Genomic DNA, 20,446 nt, shown 5'->3' on the forward strand with positions numbered 1-20,446 from the left:
CATTACTCAAAAAAATTTATATATATATATATATATATATATTTTGTGGTTTTGTTAATTAATGTTGTTGATTTTCATTTTTTTATTGAAAATTTTAGTCATTTTTCCAATTTGATGTATATACGACTCTGACATGTATATTATTACGTCGACACTAATTATCGAAAATAAATAATACATTACTATAATTGAAACTTGACAATACAAAAAATCAAAATCACAATCTGAACAAATTACACGATGAAAATTTTAAAAAAAACTTAGGAAAATCTAAATATTAAATTTTTATTTATTTGGTAAGGTTCATGTTCACACTCTTTCTAAATTCCACTTGTTCTTATTTTCGATATAACTATTTTAAAATTTAAAAATATTATACATAAAGTTTAATTTTTAATTAACGTGATAAAATTAAACTAGATCCACATATCAAAATCACTTGCTTCCTCAATAAAAATCCACAAGTGGTAAGAGAAAGTGGCTAATTTGCAAGAAATTTTTGAATGACGAAAGTGTCTTAAGCAAATAATAAATAAATTGAAGTTTTTGACCAAAGAAAATTCTAGTAACTTGTTTGGATTCAAATTGAATTATTCGGTCATATATAACTTTTTATATATATATTTTCCGTAAGTATTCATTTCGACGGTCAACGCACGGGGACATGTGGGGTTAATGAGATCCTACTTATGTGGGCATTACTCTCACTTCATTTCAACGGGTAAGATCTTGCCACACATATAATTTCAAAAAAAAAAAGTGGGTCCTATATATGCATGGGCAAATCTTGGTCATCCATCATATCACAGAGGCTATAACCATATGACTTCAAATTAACACATGGCACGTCCTGAGTGGCGAAGCCGGCAGCTGCACAGATATATTGTTCATTGAATTTTAATTGTATTTTTCGGTCAAACAAAATATAAATTGCAAAATGATCTAAATAAAAATATATATTATATATAATATTTTAGATATAATAGAGACAAAATATCTTCTTTATATAATTTTTCGAATCCAAAAATATCTCTCTCTCTTTTTTAGCTCTTCAATTTTTTTCATGAAAAATTAAATTTATGTAAGTAAAATCTAAAAAACTCATTAAAAATACAAATAAAAAAATTATTTTAAATTTTTTTAAGTAATACTTATTAAAAAAAAGTGTCTGAGGTAGCTTATAAATTAATAGGTATTATATAATTTTTAGGCTTTAATGAAAATTTTATGTTTTTTAAAATTAAATTGGTAACTTTAATATTCCTACTTACACAAATTCAAGTGTATAAATCCACTATAGAAAAGTATTTTTAATTATATCTTATTTATTGATTTACGCCTTCTAGAAATTTAGGCTGACTCTCTCTCTCCCCCATTTATGACTTCTGGAAATTTAGTTTGTAGTCAAGTTAGGAGGGTTTTGAGATATCGATTCTATGACGATTTATATTACAACTTTGAAGGTAGGGTAGTGATATAAGATCCAGGGGTGTTATACTTGAGTTTAAATCGAAAAATCTTAAATTCGAAAAAAAAAACGAATTTTTTAAGTTGGATATAAATATTAAAATTTAATTTTATATGTTTCTAGTTTTTATTATATTTGTCAAAACCGAACCAACTGAAAAAATCAAAATTTATTTAGATTGGTAATTTTATTTATATTTTTATTTAGATTACATATTTTATGAGATTATATTTAGTGAATTATGAATATTTTTGTTAGTTTTTATTTGATTTTTATTTATTTAATTCATTTACATTTTAAATTTTTATTAAAAAATTAAATAAAAATAAAATATTACATTTTAATTACTAATTTAAATAATTGTCAAAATCGAATAAACTGAAACAAAGTAACTGACCCGTTTTGTTAGAAAACTGAATCGAAATAAAATGGTTCAGATATCATATTATATAATTTTAAAACCGAAATAAAAAGCTGAAAATCAAACCGAACCAACCGATGAATATCCCTAATAGAATCTTTAAAATCGAAACAATAACACCGATTTGAATATATCCTTGCATATTTCTATTTTTTCATGTTATCGGTCAATTTATCTTCGAAAAATGATGATGTAACGATTGTTATTGCTAATGTAGCATCGAATAAGTTATCGCTTCCGTGAAAAAGACTAAAATTGAAAGGAAATGCAAGTTTGTGGGGATTAATTAAACCATGAATTGACTAATAATAATATAAAATGAAAAACATGCAAATTACATTACACCAAAAATAAAATTTTCCCTAAAATTATATATTTTATTATAATAAATTCGACAATTTACCATAGTTAGTAATTATTAATTTATAGGCAAAAACTTATGTGAGACGGTCTCACGGGTCGTATTTTATGAGACATGTCTCTTATTTGGGTCATCCATGATAAAGTATTAATTTTTTTTGCTAAAAGTATTACTTTTATTGTGAATATCAGTATAATTGACCCGTCTTACAAATAAAGATTCGTGAGACAGTCTCACAAGATACATACTCTAATTTGTATATGTCACCACCACACCTAAACTTGGCTCTAAAATTTTTATTGGGTAATTTACTTTTATATTACTTTATATATTGACATTCTTCTCTTCCCTTGATATGTTATGTAGACGTGAGAGTGAAGATAACCCTTTTTCTTTGCCTTAAAATTTGGGTGATGAAATCATTATATTCATTTCCAACCAAATGCGTATTAATAATTGGCAACGTGATAAGCATCCTTTATGAAGTCCTTGCACATCTGGTATACGAAACTAACACAATTTATATCTAGAATATATAGATAATACAATAAAATTAGGATATATATTATATATTTGGCAAATAAAATTATTATTACTACGCGCTACATTTGGATTCATGAGCATGTGTTTCACCTAGCGTGGGAAAAATAACGAATTTTCGATATACCGAAATTACCGTACCAAAAAATACCAAAATTATCGAATTTTCGGTTTCCTAAAAATTTTGTTACGATACTGGTAACGATACCGAATTTTTCAGTGTTATAATAATATGAAACTTTGGTACGATATCAGTATAAAATTTTTTTTTACTGTAATTTTAGATGCGATATACAATTTTTTCAATGCAGTACGATATATTACTCTAGTTTCACCTGCATTTTGGGTGGGATACCTGTGACCCACAAAAAATATTTTTTTCCTTCTTTGTTACTCCAGCCCAAATGTTTTTCTTTCTCATGTTTTCTCGAGTCTTATCTTAAATTTGTTAGGAAATCATTTATTTTGTAAAATTTCAATTTTAATTAGTCTCTTATGTTAATGAGATCCTACATATGTGGGCACTATCATCACTTCATTTTAACGGGTAAGATCTTGTCACACATACAATTTCAAAAAAAAAGTGGGTCCTATATATGCATGGGCAAATCTTGGTCATCCATCCGATCAGTGAGGGCAATGTCCCACATGGGTAGGATGAAATAAACCAGTTATTTTTTGTAACATACTCCCTTTCCAAATCGCAAATAAGCAATACTTGTTGAACTCACGCTCCAGATTTTATTGACAGTCATGTTGGGTAGGATCTCCTCATTTTCTCATATTACCGTTTTATTAATTAACTGCAGGGTAATTTTTTTTATTCGTAAGTTTTTCCCTTTTGGTTTTTCTACGAAGAGTTTTTAACAAGGTCCTTCGCAAAAACCTCGTGACATTCCAGATTATGGACTGCATGAGTTATTTACCTTATTGTTGACTTTTAATTTGTATATTTTTTCTCTTTATTTTATTACATCTATTCATTGGAAAAAAAATATATCTTTGTTTTTATTTAACAATTTTATTCTTTTTTCTGATATAACATCATACCGATTTGTAGTGCCATATTATCATCCTCAGTACAAAAAATTACTAAAAGTCTCAAAATAAAAAATATCTTGTCAAGACTAATATTTGATAATTTAGAACATTAAAACATAAACAAGCAAACATATTATATGACCAAAAGTGAAACTTTCCCATAATATTTTCATTTCACGACATTTTAGGACATGCCAATGACACTGAGATACAATAACTTAAAGAGGACATGCTGCAAATTAAACCATCTATGAGTTGCTTAATTATATCTATTGCTTAAACATATACAATCATTGGGTCAATATTCTAAATGGTCCTGTAAGTTTTGCTTATTTATATTTTGATTTGTAATTATTTTTGATTTTGGTCGTGTAAATTATGTTATATTTTGGTTTTTAGTCTTTTTTTCAATTGAGTGCTGACGTGGTGCCTGGACACGTAAGCCGTTGATAATATACTTGTAGAGGGCGAAGACTTGAAACACGTACGAATAAACTTTCCTAAAAATTATCGAAGACACCGGAATTGAAACGCGTACGAATACGCTTTCTTAAGAATTATATTTGTCCCCTCTCAATGTTACTCAAGGAGTATGATGAATAGTTTTTGTGATACGACAAGTCTTTGCAATATTTTCTACAAGTAACACTAAAAAATATTTTGGAACTTGGAAATGTGTTGAGTTGGAATAAAAGATTTCAAATGAGTTGTAATAATTATTGTTTTTAAAATCACAATCACATGCACTATTTGTAGCCACCGAGATGTCATCTTCAAAAGCCACAATGAATGGGATGCATCTCTTCTCAAATATTACATGCTAATAGACACGATGTTAGATTAAAAAAAAGTGAAAAATAATTTATTTATTTATTTTTTAAAAAAATAATAATTAACAATAAAACTACATGTTGCAGTTAATTTCAATAGCCATGTCATTTATAAATAATGATTTGAAACTAACATTTTCAACGGACATTTCCAACGTCTAAGACTTTGAAATTTCAAAATGAAATCAAGATTTTATCTAATTAATTATATTGAACAAATTCTAACATAACTATTTTTGGGGTCACATCAGTATTTCCAACGTTACATTTGTTTTCTCCGAAAAAAAGGTTAAAAATCAAAACATAACCTAACTTGCAAGATCAAAACACATGGAAAAATGTAAAGGACTATTTTGACTATTTTCTCCCACAATCCTGTGTATAAAATCGCATACGGTATGTATAAACATATATTCAACGATTTCAATACATAAATGTGATAATACGCTAGTTCTTTGTAACGTTAATCTATATATTCAAGCTCTAAAACCCTGATTATATATAAAGATGAGTAGGTCTCTTGTGAGACGGTCTCACAAATCTTTATCTGTGAGACGGGTCAACCATAACGATATTCACAATAAAAAGTAATACTCTTAACATAAAAAGTAATACTTTTTCATGAATGGCCCAAATAAGATATCCGTCTCACAAATACGAACCGTCTCAGATAAGTTTTTGCCTGTAAAGATATCAAGTATGTACATAAATATTTACAAACAGACTAGCACTACAGGTTGATCTAGACTGTACATATATCCTCGCTTCACATTCAAATGTTATTTTAAGATATAGTTGAGAAGATGGAGAAACAAGGTATAAATTTTATGAATAATGCATATCCCGCGTGCATATAGGTATCTGTTGTGCAATTTTGTACGCGATGTTTACTATAACTTGAATTTGTCACGCCATAAAGTCTGGTAAAAGCGTTGCAGGGAAGGGGTTTCTGTTCTGAAAATCAAGAATCTCATACCCGATACTGGATTCTTGAACCCGTTTAACCCAACTGCCACTCTCAACTATACCGGTTTCAAGAGTTCTTTTTCCAAACTCAAAGGTCGAATTCGATGGGAGATTCTGTTGATGTTGCCTTAATCCTTGTGACCAATGTGAACTTGCTGAAGGGGGGAGTGTAAGAGTGAGGGACACGCTGTTTCCATGGAAACCTGTGGCCTTTTGCTCTGTACTGATGAATCTGCCATGTCTGCTGAAGTATCCATGACTGCTACTGCTTGTGTTTGCTACTGACATGCTGAAACCTTTGCTTATTTGTGAAACGAGGTTAGTACTGTTTAGTGAATTATCCTGATCAGTATCAACGTCATCTTTTCTTGCTTTTTTGGGATGAGCCGGAATACTATTTTCCATGTTCAGCGAACTGATGAGTTCTGCGATGCTCGCTCCAACTGTAGAAGGCTTGATTACCTGGTTTAAAATCCGGTTATGTTTCTTGGATTGGAAGGCATTGAGCTGATCAATCTTCGGTGTCGCACTGCAGTTTTCAGGTTGATCATTTGGAGCGACGATTAATTTCCGTCCTCCTAATTCTTTGTCAGTTGATATTCTTTTTGATTTTGTAGTGGTTTCCTCAGAGTGAATCTGTTGTTGATTCTTCATTTCTTCCAAGTACATCTCCTCCACCATGGGTTTCCAGAGACGAACACGAGCATTTATGAACCAGTTCGATACCTACGTGCATTTCGTATTTCATTGCGTTAGATGCAAGAGTTCCAACCTCAAAGCTAGCTAGTGTGATTGAAGAAATTACAAGACAAGTTCACAGATATTCTTTTGGAAATGATCATAATCAAATTTGATATTTCACTAGCTTGTGTTTTTAGTTTTTAACAGTTTTATAAGTTAGGCTCTATCTTTTCCTCAAATGTCCCAATATATTATAACGGGATGATCATATATCATTTGTACTCAAGCTTCATAAGTGATCACAAGGCCATTGGATGTAACTGTTACTAATTTAACAAAAATTGAGTATAATTTAAAATCCACCGATGTATCATTCAAAAAAAAAAAAAAATCGTCACATGTATACTTATTTTCATCCGAAAAATTTTCATAAGAAGCACTATAACAAAAATAACTTTTCGCATCGTGTAACTTTGCTTTCCGCAGCGCACTGCAAAATTAAAAGCTGTTAAAAGTAATTGGTATTGACAGCGCACAAGGCACGCCACGGATACTAGCACGCCACGGATATTAACAGCGTGCTTTTAGTATGCGTCGTTAATGTTGTGCTGTAAATATTAATATTTCGTATAGTGAAGTTAAAATGAATTCAATCTACCTAGCTATGTTCAAATAATACAAGTCTGTAAAGATCGATACGTGGAAATTTAAAATAGGAACAAATAAATTTCCAACCATTCCTATTGAGAAAATTACCTTTTTTTTTTTTTTCATTTTGCATGTTTTTCTTTTTTTATTACGATATTAATTAATTCACGATCTTAGTCTACTAATTGTTAGGTGAGGGGTGGGGTCCACATCTTAAATAAAATAATAATAAAAATCCCACATCGAATGTTTACAATAGTTGCAGGAGAGAATTAGTTATAAATAGAGCTCAATTCATTCAGTTATTGTATCTCAAAATCAAAAGCTTTTCAGCTTTGATAAAAAGAGAGTGCATAGAAAAAAAGAGTATATTTTTTTCTTGAGTGCGGGAATTCTCTTGTGTGAAGTTAAAGAAATTATTTTCTCGATATACTCGGGGTTTGGGAAGTGAGAAATATTGAGTGTATTGTTGTATGCACTTGTTGTAATATTTATTCCAGTTATAAAAGTTGCAGTGCTCCGTGGACGTAGCCTATATTGCGTGAACCACGTAAATCTTTGTGTTCTTGTTGATTATTTGATTCAGCATTTTTAGGTACTATATTATCATCGTTGTCGGCATCACTTCGGTGTAATTTCCCAACAACTGGTATCAGAGCCTTGTTGTGAAAATTTTTAAGAATTCTGAGTATGCTCTGTGGTTGCGGCTTTGTCTGATCTTCCACATCAGAAAAGATTTTTTAGGTTTTTTGCTAAGGCTAGAGAAGTGATGGCCGGAGATGATGGATCAGGACCTGGTATCAACAAGTTCGACGGAACAGATTTTTCGTTCTAGCGGTTATAGATTCGAGATTATCTGTATAGCAAGAAGTTGCATCAACCTCTATCAGGAAAGAAGCCGAAAAAGATGGAGGATGATGACTGGAAGCTTCTTGACCGAAAAGTGTTAGGTGTAATATGATTGACCCTAACGAAGAACATGTCACATAACGTGGCAGAGGCAAAAACAACGGAGGAGACGATGTCCATTTTGTCGGACATGTACGAAAAACCATCAGCAAATAATAAAGTACATCTCATGAAGAAGTTATTTAACTTGAAGATGAGAGAAGATGCATAGGTGGCTAAACACATCAATGAATTCAACACGATTGTTTCACAGCTAACATCGGTTGAAATTAAATTTGATGATGAGATTCGGGCACTTATTCTTTTGGCGTCTTTACCAGATAATTGGAAACCGATGCGGGCAGCGGTTAGCAACTCTGTTGGAAAAGAAAAACTAAAATTCAATGATGTCAGAAATCAAATTCTTGCCGAAGAAGTTCGCAAGATGGATTCTGGTGAAGGAACATCATCAAGTTCTGCTCTAAATCTCGAGAACATAGGAAGGGGCAGTAGTGGCATAAAAGATTTTTAACCAATGACATGGTAGGTCCAAGTCAAGAAATGAAAAAGACAAAAGCAACTTTGAAAAGAATGTGAAGTGCTGGAGCTGTGGTGAGACTGGTCACTTGAAAAAGAATTGCAAATCAACAAAGAACGACGCTAATGTTGTTACTGAGGAGGTACATGATGCTCTATTACTATCCATGGAAAGCCCGGTTGATTCTTGGATTATGGACTCGGGAGCTTCGTTTCATACTACTGGTAATCGTGATGTATTCGATAATTACATTGCGGGAGATTACGGAAAAGTTTTCCTGACTGATGGAAAACCTTTGGAAATAATTGTTATGGGTGATATCCGGATGAAGATGACAAATGGATCTGTCTGAAAATCAACAAAGTAAGGCATGTACCAAAGTTGACACACAATCTGATTTCAGTTGGACAGCTTGACGACGAAGGTCATAAGGTGACCTTTGGTGATGGTTCTTGGAAAGTGAAAAGGGAGCCATGATTGTTGTCGAGGAAAGAAAACGGAAACACTTTATATGACTTCCAGTTTGAGAAATAAATTAGCGGCTGTGGACGCTGGAGCTAATTCAAATCTATGGCATAGTAGGCTTGGGGATACGAGTGAGAAGGGAATGAAGATGCTTGTTTCAAACGGAAAGCTACCGAAATTAAAGATCATTGAACACAAGCTGTGTGAATCTGTATTTTTTGGAAAGCAGAAAAATGTGAGCTTTTCAAAAGAGGTTAGAGAACCGAAATCAGCTGATTTGGAGCTGGTACATACTGATGTATGTGGATCATCTCCTGTGACATCCTTTGGAGATCACTCGAGATATTATGGCACTACTGTTGACGAAACGAGCAGGAAATTTTGGGTTTATTTTGTGAAAAATAAATCGGATGTTTATGAGACCTTTAAACAGTGGGAGTTAGCCATGGAAGATGTGATGGATTCACTGTCATCCAATCACATGTGGGAGTTGTCAGAACTTCCTGAAGGTAAAAAGGTTTTACATAGCAAGTGGGAGTACCGGTTAGAATATGACGGTAGCAAGCGGTACAAAGAAATACTTGTTGAAAAAGGTGAAAATAAAGTCATTGGTTACACTGATATTTTCTCTCTGGTGATAAAGTTAACTACTATCAGGACTGTACTTGGATTGATGGTAAAGGAAGATTTACATTTGGAACAGTTAGATGTAAAGACGACGTTTCTTCATGGTAAGATAGATGAAGAAATGAATCAATCACAGGGATTTGAAGTACGAGGGAAAGAGAAAATGGTGTGCAAATTTCAGAATAGCTTGAATGGTCTCAAACAAGCTCGAAGACAGTGGTACAAGAAGTTTGATGGTGTAATGAATAATGATGGTTTTCGGAGGTATCAGGCTGATCACTATTGTTATCTGAAGCTTGATGGTTATTATATCATACTACTGATATATGTAGATGATATGTTGATAGCAGGAGCTTGTCTGGAGGAGATTGATAAACTCGAGAAAGAGTTATCAAAGGAATTTGCTTTGAAGGATTTGGGTGCTGCAAAACAAATCCTTGGAATGAGGATCCTTAGAGATCGGGTTAATGGAGTCTTGAAGTTTGAGAAGATTCCTGGAAGCAAGAATCCAGCTGACATGCTCACGAAGGCTGTTATCATTGAAAAACTGAAGTTGTGTTTGACTTCAATTGGTCTCCTGGACTAACATTGGAGATATGAGCTGCTGCACTGATGATATGAAGACATGATTGAAATCAAGTCGTCAAGTGGGAGAATTGTTAGGTGAGGGGTCGGGGTCCACATCTTAAATAAAATAATAATAAAAATGAATCCCACATCGAATGTTTACAATAGTTGCAGGAGGGAATTATTTATTAATAGAGCTCAATTCCTTCAGTTATTGTATCTCAAAATCAAAAGCTTTTCAGCTTTGATAAAAAGAGAGTGAATAGAAAAAAAGAGTGTATTTTTTTCTTCAGTGCGGGAATTCTCTTGTGTGAGTTAGAGAAATTATTTTCTCGGTATACTCGGGGTTTGGGAGAGAGAAATATTGAGTGTATTGTTGTATACACTTGTTGTAATATTTCTTCCAGTTATAAAAGTTGCAGTGCTCCGTGGACGTAGCCTATATTGGATGAACCACGTAAATCTTTGTGTTCTTGTTGATTATTTGATTCCGCATTTTTAGGTACTATATTATCATCGTTGTCGGCATCACTTCGGTGTAATTTTCCAACGCTAATTTGAATTTTTCAAATATAATCATTTTTATCAGAGTATCGTTGTGTCAAATAAACATGTCACCAATGTCACGTTCTATCTATAATGAAAAATTACTACATTTTTTTTTAAAAAAAAGTGCAGTTAGTTGATTAAAACTGTGAATTAAATTAAATGTCAGAAAAATGAAAATATTTTTGTCAATTATACGATCAAAAATTCAATTTTTCTCCATTAATATTGAATTTGAGATAAAACAGACAAGATTTCAGTAACACCCGGAGTTCTTCTAGAATATATGCAATTGTATAAATGGTGATTAGTTAAAGAAATCCAAATGGGATACCGGTGAATCAAAGTTCAGATAATATTTATCATCTTAATTCGAATATAATCTTGATTTTGTATTCCTTAATTATGAGACGCCTACCAAAGTTTAGTTTTATGAATTATTTTTCGAACCATATTAAGCCAAGGAGCATCTGTTCATCATGTGAATGGCAAGCTAAAAGAACATATACCTGATTCCTGGTCAGTCCCGTCTGTTTAGCCATCATGTTTTTGTCTGAATCCTTGGGGTAACTGCAGTTCATCAGAAACAAAATCTAAAATCAACAAAGATTCTTCAAGTATTACATTACAAAAGCACTTACGGGTGAAGAAAATGCTCGAAAAGCCAAGCTCGAAGAACGGACACAGCTCTTTCAGGTAATCCTCTCTGAGTCCTCCAGGCACATTGCTGTCGGAAACGATGAACAAGAAATTCAAGTCTCGACCCTCCAAATTTTGTGTCTTCTATTTCGTCCTGATCACGTAGTCTGTTCTTTAAAGCACTTATTTGGGAAGAAATCTCATCTTTAAGACACCGGAATCGCTTCGAGATCGTCCTGTAGGCAAGCTGAGTGTATCTTTTTGATGATCCTATCCCCGCTGTCTGCTCGAATAATGCCACCATCATATGCATCTGGTGCTGGTAATTCCTGTATCTTTGCTCCACCTTATCAAGAAAAACTAACCGATTTCGAAATGATTAATGTAAAAAAAAACTATTATATTTGTACGTGGGTTGTAATATGGCTCTTAATTAGCTGTGCATTAATCTATTAGACAGGGAAATTAAATTCATAGGGTTGCAAGAAGTATTCTGGGCCTTGGTTGGACCCATGTCCAAGAAAATGAAGCTCCTCCTTAGTGATAAAGGCGACGAAGGATATTTCGCATTTTTTGAAAAATATAAAAGAAATCAATATATTTTTATTTGAGAATGTGACACGATTGCCACTTATTAATGGATAATAAACCTGAAATTTTATACTGATTAATTAAGGACCAAAAGTTTGATTTAATTCTAATTTAAGATTGAAGCAATAAACGAGTGATAATTTATTTATTGGCAATCCCTAACCAGGACTAATTTCTTGAATTTATTTCTTGAATACTACATTTTTGTTTCAAGAAAAAAGATAAAATTAGTCCCTATGTTGGCTTATATAAACTTGACATGGTTAGATTTCTTTATATTTTGCAAATTTAGTTTGAATTTTGATGGAATGCTACCGCAGAATATTGATGACATGCTCAGCTGCAACTGAAAATTCAGGCGGAAATTGGGGGATAATTACTAAGTGGGTTAATCGAAAAAGCAACTTTTCCTCGAGGAAAAGGAGGTAAAATTAGCTAGCCTGTCGACTGTCGTTCAAGGTTGATGGCCGGCCACTTAAGTACTATAAAATCTTAAAATCTAATGTGTCAACTTTTTAGAAATTTGTATGTCGCTCCCTTCACCGGGATGCATTTTCTAGTCCCGCTTTGCTAGTAGGAGGTAAAAAAACAAAGGAAGGAAAAAAGTACATCATGTAGAATGGCCACGAGTTTAGCTTTCTTCATCTGAATCTCCTGCCTTTGAGCCGTTGTATGTTTCTCAGCTCCGCCATGATTCGATGCTGTGATTATCTTAGCCTTATCTTTCGATCTAACTAATCCATCAATCGCGATGCCTTCTCCAAAATTTGCAACCTCATCTAAAATCTGTTGAGCAGCCTTGAGGTACTTGGAACCCATAATTTTACCCCGCTTACTTTCTACGCCACTAGATAATTTTGGTAAAACCATCCCGATTGAAGATTGGCCGAGCAAATCTTGATCGTTTAGAAGCGACTTATTCAAGGATGTTTGGTCGGATGAAAGGCTTAAAGACAAGCATTTGGGTGTTGGTAAGGTGGTGTTTGGATCATGATCGCCTGAGCGCCACAAGTTACAGTCGAAACTTGGGATTGTCGTTTGATATTGATCATAAGGGGCGTGGACTTCATCTTGCTGGCCAGGAAATGACAATGGACGCTTGGGATCCTGAGATAGTTGGAAGCCCACAAACTGCTGTGCTTGAGGGAGTGGCGCGTGGGGGCCAGGCCCACGCACGGTGGTCGAGGTGCCGGCGGAATTCAAGAAAATAACGTTTGTCTGTGGCGGCTGTACATTATTAGGGTTCATCAGATAAAGTGTTTGAAGGTCATCAGTAGCTTGTATTGCTGAGCCACCTTGATGGTACATATACATAGCTGCGACGATTTTCTTGAGAATTTTCTGTGTTTCTGTTGGAACCAATCAGTAAAACATAGTACTTTTTTTCATAATTTATAATAAATAATTTTCTGATACACCCAGGACGCTTCACTTCTCTTTTTCAAGAATTACTGCACGAAAACCAATAATTAATTTCTGTGAGGACAGGAATCCCTGTTGCCCGAAACCGTTAACATAAATACGCAAGAGAAAAGATAGACGAACATGTATCCATGCAATAACTCGAAGATGCCAAAATTACTGTATATATATATATATATATATGTGCATTATTGGTCTGCAGAACCAATCAATGATTGATCAGAAAATTAACAGTTAAATCAAAGATCCATCGGGGGATGGAAAACGACACAGATTCTTTTTTTTTTTTTAAAGAGATATATGCAGAGAAGTGAAGAAGAAAGATGGAATATAAGAAGCAAATCAAGGTGTGCGCGAATTACTTCTATCATGGGAACTCACATGTATATGCTTAATAATTGATCTCTTTCTTGTCAGGCTCAGCTTCTGCAGCAATCTCATCCTCATTTCTCTTTCTTGAAATTGGATTTGAGAACGTAAAATACCGTACTCCATCGGTTCGTAATTTTCAAGATATTCATAATTTTATTTTCAATATAAAAAAAAAATTGACGTACGTGTCTACCACTGTGTCTGTCATTGAGATGAACATGATTGGTGTATAATATAATAAAATTATTATTTTATATATATATATATATATATTTTATTTTTGAATATAAATTTCAATTAAATAAGTTGGTTGGCGAATAACCTAACGGGAGAGAGATTCATATGGGCACATAAAGTTTTCAGTTCATTAACTTACTTTATTTTAGGCTTTTCATCCGTTGAGTATTCCAAGTTTAATTTTGATGTAGTGATTTTGAGATTTTTTTTTATTTTTAGTATTATTTCGTCGGATTGCTAAGACGGCACTTGATATTATTGATGTCACGTCGTAAAATACTGACGTGTCACCAGAAATTACTTATGTGATACTGGAATTGACTATACACATCATCAATTTGATCAAAATACTCGAAAGTTGATTTGCATGTTATTGTGTTGAATATTCGAGTTTATCTAAAGTAAATAATTGGTTAGATATTTATCAAACTTTGACCAATAATTTGAGTTGGTTCCATATCATTGATTAGCTTCATTCTTTAATTTTCTTATTCTACTCTACCCAAAAGATTGATCCAACATTCTTCTGATATATTTGGATGGTTGAATTTGAAGCTTAATCCAAAATAACAAATACATTGATTTATTTAGATAAATCTATTTGATAATAAATTTTAAATCGACAACTCATTATTTTTTAAATCATTGTAATGGATTTCAAATAGAACATCTCAATATTTAGTCATTTCAATTCATTTATTCAAATATTTTTTTTTTCAAATTTAAATCCTCTTATGCAAATGTAAACTAAATAAGAAAAAAATGAAATAAGTTGATAATGGAAAATAGAACTATATATGTCGTAGAGTGTAAGGATCGTGTATCGTATTATCGTAAATCCTATGTTGATTATCGATAATTCATGAAATTGTCATGTGATTATGTATATGATGTATATCATGACAATGAAAGTGAGAAAATAGGTGGTGAGGATGAAAGATTATATTAGAAATTGATTTGTATTTGGAACATGTGATGAACCGCAACAGAAAAGTGACACATGTTACGGTTTTTAGCATAATTAACAGAGTATTGGTCCAAATGACATGAGGCCAATTTCATTGGAAAGATAATACATAATACTAAAACTTTCATGTATTGAGTTTTGTCCAAATCCACTTGGAAATATGGGCAAAATCATCCCGAAGTGTATCGTGTGCGTTGTAGTTCCTACAATGACATAGTTTGGGAGAATGAGCATAACTCTCGCATCCTATATCCGAATTGAGTGAGGTCAGTGGCAAATGAAAGCCAAGACATAGATCTACAACTTTTTTATTTACCATTTTTGATAATTCGGAACCTAAAATAGCGTTTCGGACAGAACAAGACGCGAACCTGCGCAGGCCCGTGCGCGGGGGAAGAACATATCGCGCATATGGGCGATTTCTGGCGCGCATATGTGCGCGCCGCTTCAACTGTATGGTATTTAAGATTGCTATGGACGGTTTTGGTGAGAATTATCTTCATTTCTCTTCTCCCTCTTCGAAGAAACATAAGAAAATCGAATTCAAGCGTATGAAATCACCTCGAAACGTTATCCAAACTTAAAACAAATTATATATTCGGAATCCTAGCGTTGAGAGCTTCCTTTTGAGGTAATTTTTTTCTAGTTTCAGTACCTCTAAATATGAAAGTGCTGAAATAGCATGTATTTGAAGTCGAGATTCCAATATGTGATAGAATAACCGACAAGAAACTCGTATTCGAAGTCGGATTTGAATTATGTTATGATTTTGATTTGATATGAATTTTCAAAGTTTCAAAAGATATTTGGAACTTATATTATTGATTTTGAATCAGGTTATTGATTGAAATGAGTATGTTATTGATGTAGATAAATTATTATACTGATATCTTCAAGCTACATCAACTGGAACGAAGAATTGAGGTATGTTGCGATCGGGTAACATACGACAGGTATCTGTATTATATGATATATGTCGGATTGATTTGATTGATTGGAATGATATTATGTGTCTATATGCCTTATTTGTTGATTGATGTGGCATACATGACATTGAGATTGAGATATCGATGTATAAAATAAATGTTTTGTTAACAGACATCATTTTATGCATACATCGATACATGACATGCACGTTGAGCTATGATCCTTGGATACCCTGATATGATTTGATTGGATTCCGGAGTTTGTGAACACAATCGCTATGCCGGTATTATATGACCCGTAAAGCATAGACAATTGTGGCCCCATATGATTGGATATGAGATTTGGGACTTGATGGCGCTTTGCCGACGCTATCATACGAGTATCCCATATTGGCCGGTGTGCCAGCTCGAGCATTGATTTGATAGCGATTCGATTGATTCTTACATGTGCTCAGTGGATGGGCATTTGACCCGATACCTCCACGACATACATGCATTGCATACCATATATCATTGTTTAGATACTTGTGGTATATATGATTGGTTGTTCCATACGGAGCTTTGCTCACCCCCAAGGGGGGCTGTTGTTGTCTTTGTGTGTAGACAATGGCAGGTACTCCAGGATATCAGGAGACCGGAGAGGGTACTTCTGGAGGGAGCCACAGCTTGGGCTGAGGTTTTATGTTTATGTTTTGTTTCCAGTATATATGTATATGTATCTATATACCGGGGCATGTCCCGAGGATATGAGTTGTTTGTATGTGATTGGTTTTGATTACGTGTGGGCATGTTTTATGATTTGAGATTAAATACTATTTTCAGTATTTAAGTTATAGAAGAAATATTTTGGGCTCATTTTAAAGAAATTTTAAACTCGTTTTCCGCTGTAATTAGTTAACCATAATCAGATTGCATTGTAATAACAATTAGAAGCTAAGGGCCCCACACAGTATGGTATCAGAGCATAGCTGGGAATGCTCGATTGAGTCTTGTGTACACGTGAATAGGCACCAATGAATTGTGCGTATGTGTTTGATTTATTTGTATTACTTGCTCCTACTTGATTTGATTCGAGTAAGTATCTGATGAGATTGACGATATGAGATGATGAGATTATGAGATTGATATTGATTTTTGATATTCACCATTTGATTTGTAGATGGATCCCACAAATGAGACTGCGAGTAGCAGTATTGAGAGGATAGTTGGACAATTTGAAAGGTTGTCCATGGATGTTGTGATGGCTCGATTCCAGGATCTGAAACCACCGAGGTTCTTTGGCACTGAGAGTGCTGAAAGAGCTGAGGCCTGGCTGAAAGATATCGATCACTTGTTTAATATTGTTGAGTATTTCAAGGCTCGGAGACTGAAACTTGCTTTGTATCAGCTGAAAGACCGAGCTAAATCTTGGTGGAAAGCCGCTGAGATTGGACTGAAAGAGGCCGGGATTGAAGTCACTTGGGATGTCTTCAAGGCCCAGTTTTTGGAGCAGTACTCTCCTCCTTCTTATTATACTGCTCAGGAGAATGAATTTAATAGTCTGCAGCAGGGAACGATGACTGTTGCAGAATATGCTTCGAAATTTTCTACTCTGTTGAAGTATGCACCTCACGTAGCTGGGAATGCGAAGGCAAAATATAACAGGTTTGTGAATGGATTGCATCCTGCTATATATACTTATGTTGTTTCTGGATTTCCTACCAGCTACGCAGAGGCAGTTGAACGAGCCAAGGCAGCCGAGGCTGGACTTAGAAGAGGAGGTCCACAGTATACTCCTCCACCTCCGGTGTCAGCTCAGCAGCCTACTTTGCGGCCGAGGGGTAAGAAGTTCAAGAAGACTAGCTCTGTTTCTTCGTCTTCTTCGAGTTCGAGTGGATCCCAGAGAGGGAGTCCTGTGATTGCTCCCTACTGTAGTCATTGTGGAGGTAAACATACCATCGAGCAGTGTCGAGGTATGTTTGGTACTTGTTATCAGTGTGGGCAGGAAGGCCATTTCTCTTGAGTATGTCCGAACAGGGGTACGACTTCTGCTCAACCCCAACCAGGATTTAGAGGTGGCCCTAGCATGATGAGACCTGCTGTTCCTGTTCCATCCTTTCAGCAGTCGAGTGTCCCACGATATCGAGGACCGGGTGGTCAGAGTGCCCAAGTTTCTCCTCAAGTAAGAGTGTATGCCATGACCGAGGATCAGGCGAGAGAAGCTCCTGGTGGCGTGATTGCAGGTATTTGCACGCTTTGCGATTATCCTGCACGTGTTTTATTTGATACAGGAGCATCTCATTCATTCATATCTCCTGCATTTGTTGCATCTCACGATATTGAGTGTACCCCGTTGTATGATACCCTATCGATAGCCACGCCAGCAGGGAAGATTATTTTGTCTGAGCAAGTTGTGCATAATTGTGTATTAATATATGAGGATAATGTGATGTTCTTGAATTTGATTGTCCTCCCAATGCACGACTTTAATTTTATTGTTGGCATGGATATCTTGACGACAAATCGAGCTACTGTTGATTGTTGTCATGGGGTGGTTCGATTTCGACCGATTGATGGACCCAAGTGGAATTTTTATGGCAAGGGTTTCCAAGCCAAAATTTCATTGGTATCTTCCTTGGAAATGTCCCAATTGTTGACTAGCGGAGATGAGGGTTATCTTATCTACGCTATTGATATTTCGAAGAAGGAGTCTTCTTTATCTGAGATTCCTGTTGCGAAAGAATTCCCAGATGTATTTCCCGATGAGATTCCTGATTTTCCTCCTCATCGAGAAGTTGAGTTTAGTATTGATCTTATGCCAGGGACTGCTCCTATATCTAAAGCTCTCTATCGCATGGCACCTCTGGAATTGAAAGAATTGAAAGAACAATTACAGATTCTTCTCGATAAGGGATATATTCGACCGAGTGTATCACCTTGTGGAGCTCCAGTTTTATTTGTTCGAAAGAAAGATGGTACTATGCGAATGTGTATCGATTATAGACAATTGAATCGGGCTACTGTGAAGAACAAGTACCCACTTCCTCATATTGATGATTTATTTGATCAGCTTCAGGGTACTTCTGTATACTCGAAGATTGATCTTCGTTCTGGGTATCATCAAGTACGTGTTCGAGACGAAGATGTGCCCAAAACTGCTTTTCTTACGAGGTATGGCCACTATGAATTTCTGGTTATGCCTTTTGGTCTCACGAATGCTCCTGCTATTTTTATGGATCCAATGAATCGTGTCTTCCGAGATTATCTTGACTGATTCGTTATTGTATTTATTGATGATATTCTTGTGTATTCGAAATCGAAAAAAGAGCATGCTGAACATTTGAGACTGGTGCTTCAAACTCTTCGTACTAGTCATTTATATGTCAAATTGTCCAAATGTGAATTCTGGATGGACAAAGTGGTATTTCTGGGCCACGTCATTTCGAGACATGGCATATCTGTTGATCCTGCGAAGGTTGAAGCCGTATTGAATTGGCCGAGACCTACGAATGTTTCTGAGATCCGTAGCTTCATGGGTTTAGCTGGATATTATCGTCGTTTTATTGAAGGATTTTCGAAAATCGCTAAACCTATTACTCAACTGACACAGAAAAATCAGCGATTCATTTGGTCAGATGAATGTGAAGCTAGTTTTCTTGAATTAAAGACGAGATTGACCACAGCACCTGTGCTTACTATTCCCTCAGGTACCGGAGGATTTGTGGTATGTACAGATGCGTCTGGTAAAGGTTTGGGCTGTGTTCTGATGCAACATGGCAAAGTGGTTGCTTATACGTCTCGTCAATTGAAATCTCATGAAACTCGTTATCCTGTTCATGATCTCGAATTGGCCGCCATTGTGTTTGCTCTGAAGATTTGGCGCCATTATTTGTACGGAGAAAGGTTTGTTATTTATTCGGACCATAAAAGTCTGAAATACCTCTTTTCTCAATCTGATTTGAATATGAGGCAACGCAGGTGGATGGATCTCCTGAAGGATTTTGATTGTGAGATTCAATATCACCCTGGATCGGTGAATGTTACTGCGGATGCCTGTAGTCGAAAAGTTTATGATTCTGTTTTAGCCTCTGTTTGTGTCGCCAAAGTACACGAGGATATATGTACTTCTGGCTGGACTTTTCACTCGAATTGGAATTCTGTCACCGTCTCAGCATTGCAAATTGAGCCGAACTTAATATCGAAAATACGAAAGGCCCAACGAAGCGATGCTCAGATCCAAAAGTCGAAAGAACTTGTATCTGCTGAACATCAGTCTGGATTTCAAATTTCTTCTGATGGTTCTTTACGACTTAATGGTCGGCTGGTAGTTTCTGATGGTTCAGATTTGAAAGATGTCCTTCTTAGAGAAGCACATTGTAGCAAATACAGTATTCACCCTAGAGGTTGAAAGATGTATTTGACATTGAGACCTCAATTCTGGTGGAAACGTATGAAAAAGGACATTGCTGAGTTTATTTCGAAATGTCTTGTCTGCCAGCAAGTGAAAGCCGAAAGAATGAAACCTGGAGGTTTACTCCATAGTCTCGAAATCTCAAAGTGGAATTGGGAACATATTGCTATGGACTTCGTGACTCATTTACCTCGTTCGCCCAAGGGCTGTGATGCTATTTGGGTTATTATTGATCGGCTTTCGAAATCTGCACATTTTATTTCGTATGAGCGGACTTATCCTTATAAGAGAATGGCCCGTTTATACATTCAGAAT

At 34.9% G+C, this 20,446-nt stretch overlaps 1 protein-coding gene across 2 annotated transcripts; it reads right to left on the minus strand.

The window, feature by feature from the left end:
- Positions 1-5,309: 5,309 nt before the first annotated feature.
- Positions 5,310-13,723, minus strand: LOC142548037 (BEL1-like homeodomain protein 1). 2 transcript variants are annotated; one of them, XM_075656412.1, is made up of 5 exons: positions 13,621-13,723; positions 12,427-13,268; positions 11,229-11,572; positions 11,097-11,157; positions 5,310-6,353 (listed from the first exon to the last, which is right to left on the minus strand). In XM_075656412.1, the coding sequence occupies exons 2-5, from the start codon at positions 13,129-13,131 to the stop codon at positions 5,568-5,570; spliced, it is 1,896 nt and encodes a 631-aa protein (XP_075512527.1). In that variant the 5' UTR covers positions 13,132-13,268; positions 13,621-13,723; the 3' UTR covers positions 5,310-5,567. The 2 variants fall into 2 exon arrangements, with proteins under 2 accessions (XP_075512527.1, XP_075512520.1); XM_075656405.1 differs by having other exon boundaries at positions 12,427-13,293.
- Positions 13,724-20,446: the final 6,723 nt, after the last annotated feature.

This window comes from Primulina tabacum, chromosome 1, assembly GCF_025594145.1.
Source record: "Primulina tabacum isolate GXHZ01 chromosome 1, ASM2559414v2, whole genome shotgun sequence".
Classification (NCBI taxonomy): Eukaryota; Viridiplantae; Streptophyta; class Magnoliopsida; order Lamiales; family Gesneriaceae; genus Primulina; species Primulina tabacum.

Coding starts and splice junctions, on each gene's coding strand:
- LOC142548037 (XM_075656412.1), bottom strand. CDS start 13,131: ATGTATATGTACCATCAAGGTGGCTCAGCAATACAAGCTACTGATGAC. Junction 11,158..11,228: donor TTCGAGCATTTTCTTCACCC/GTAAGTGCTTTT, acceptor GATGAACTGCAG/TTACCCCAAGGATTCAGACA. Junction 6,354..11,096: donor CGGGACTGACCAGGAATCAG/GTATATGTTCTT, acceptor AAATGCACGTAG/GTATCGAACTGGTTCATAAA.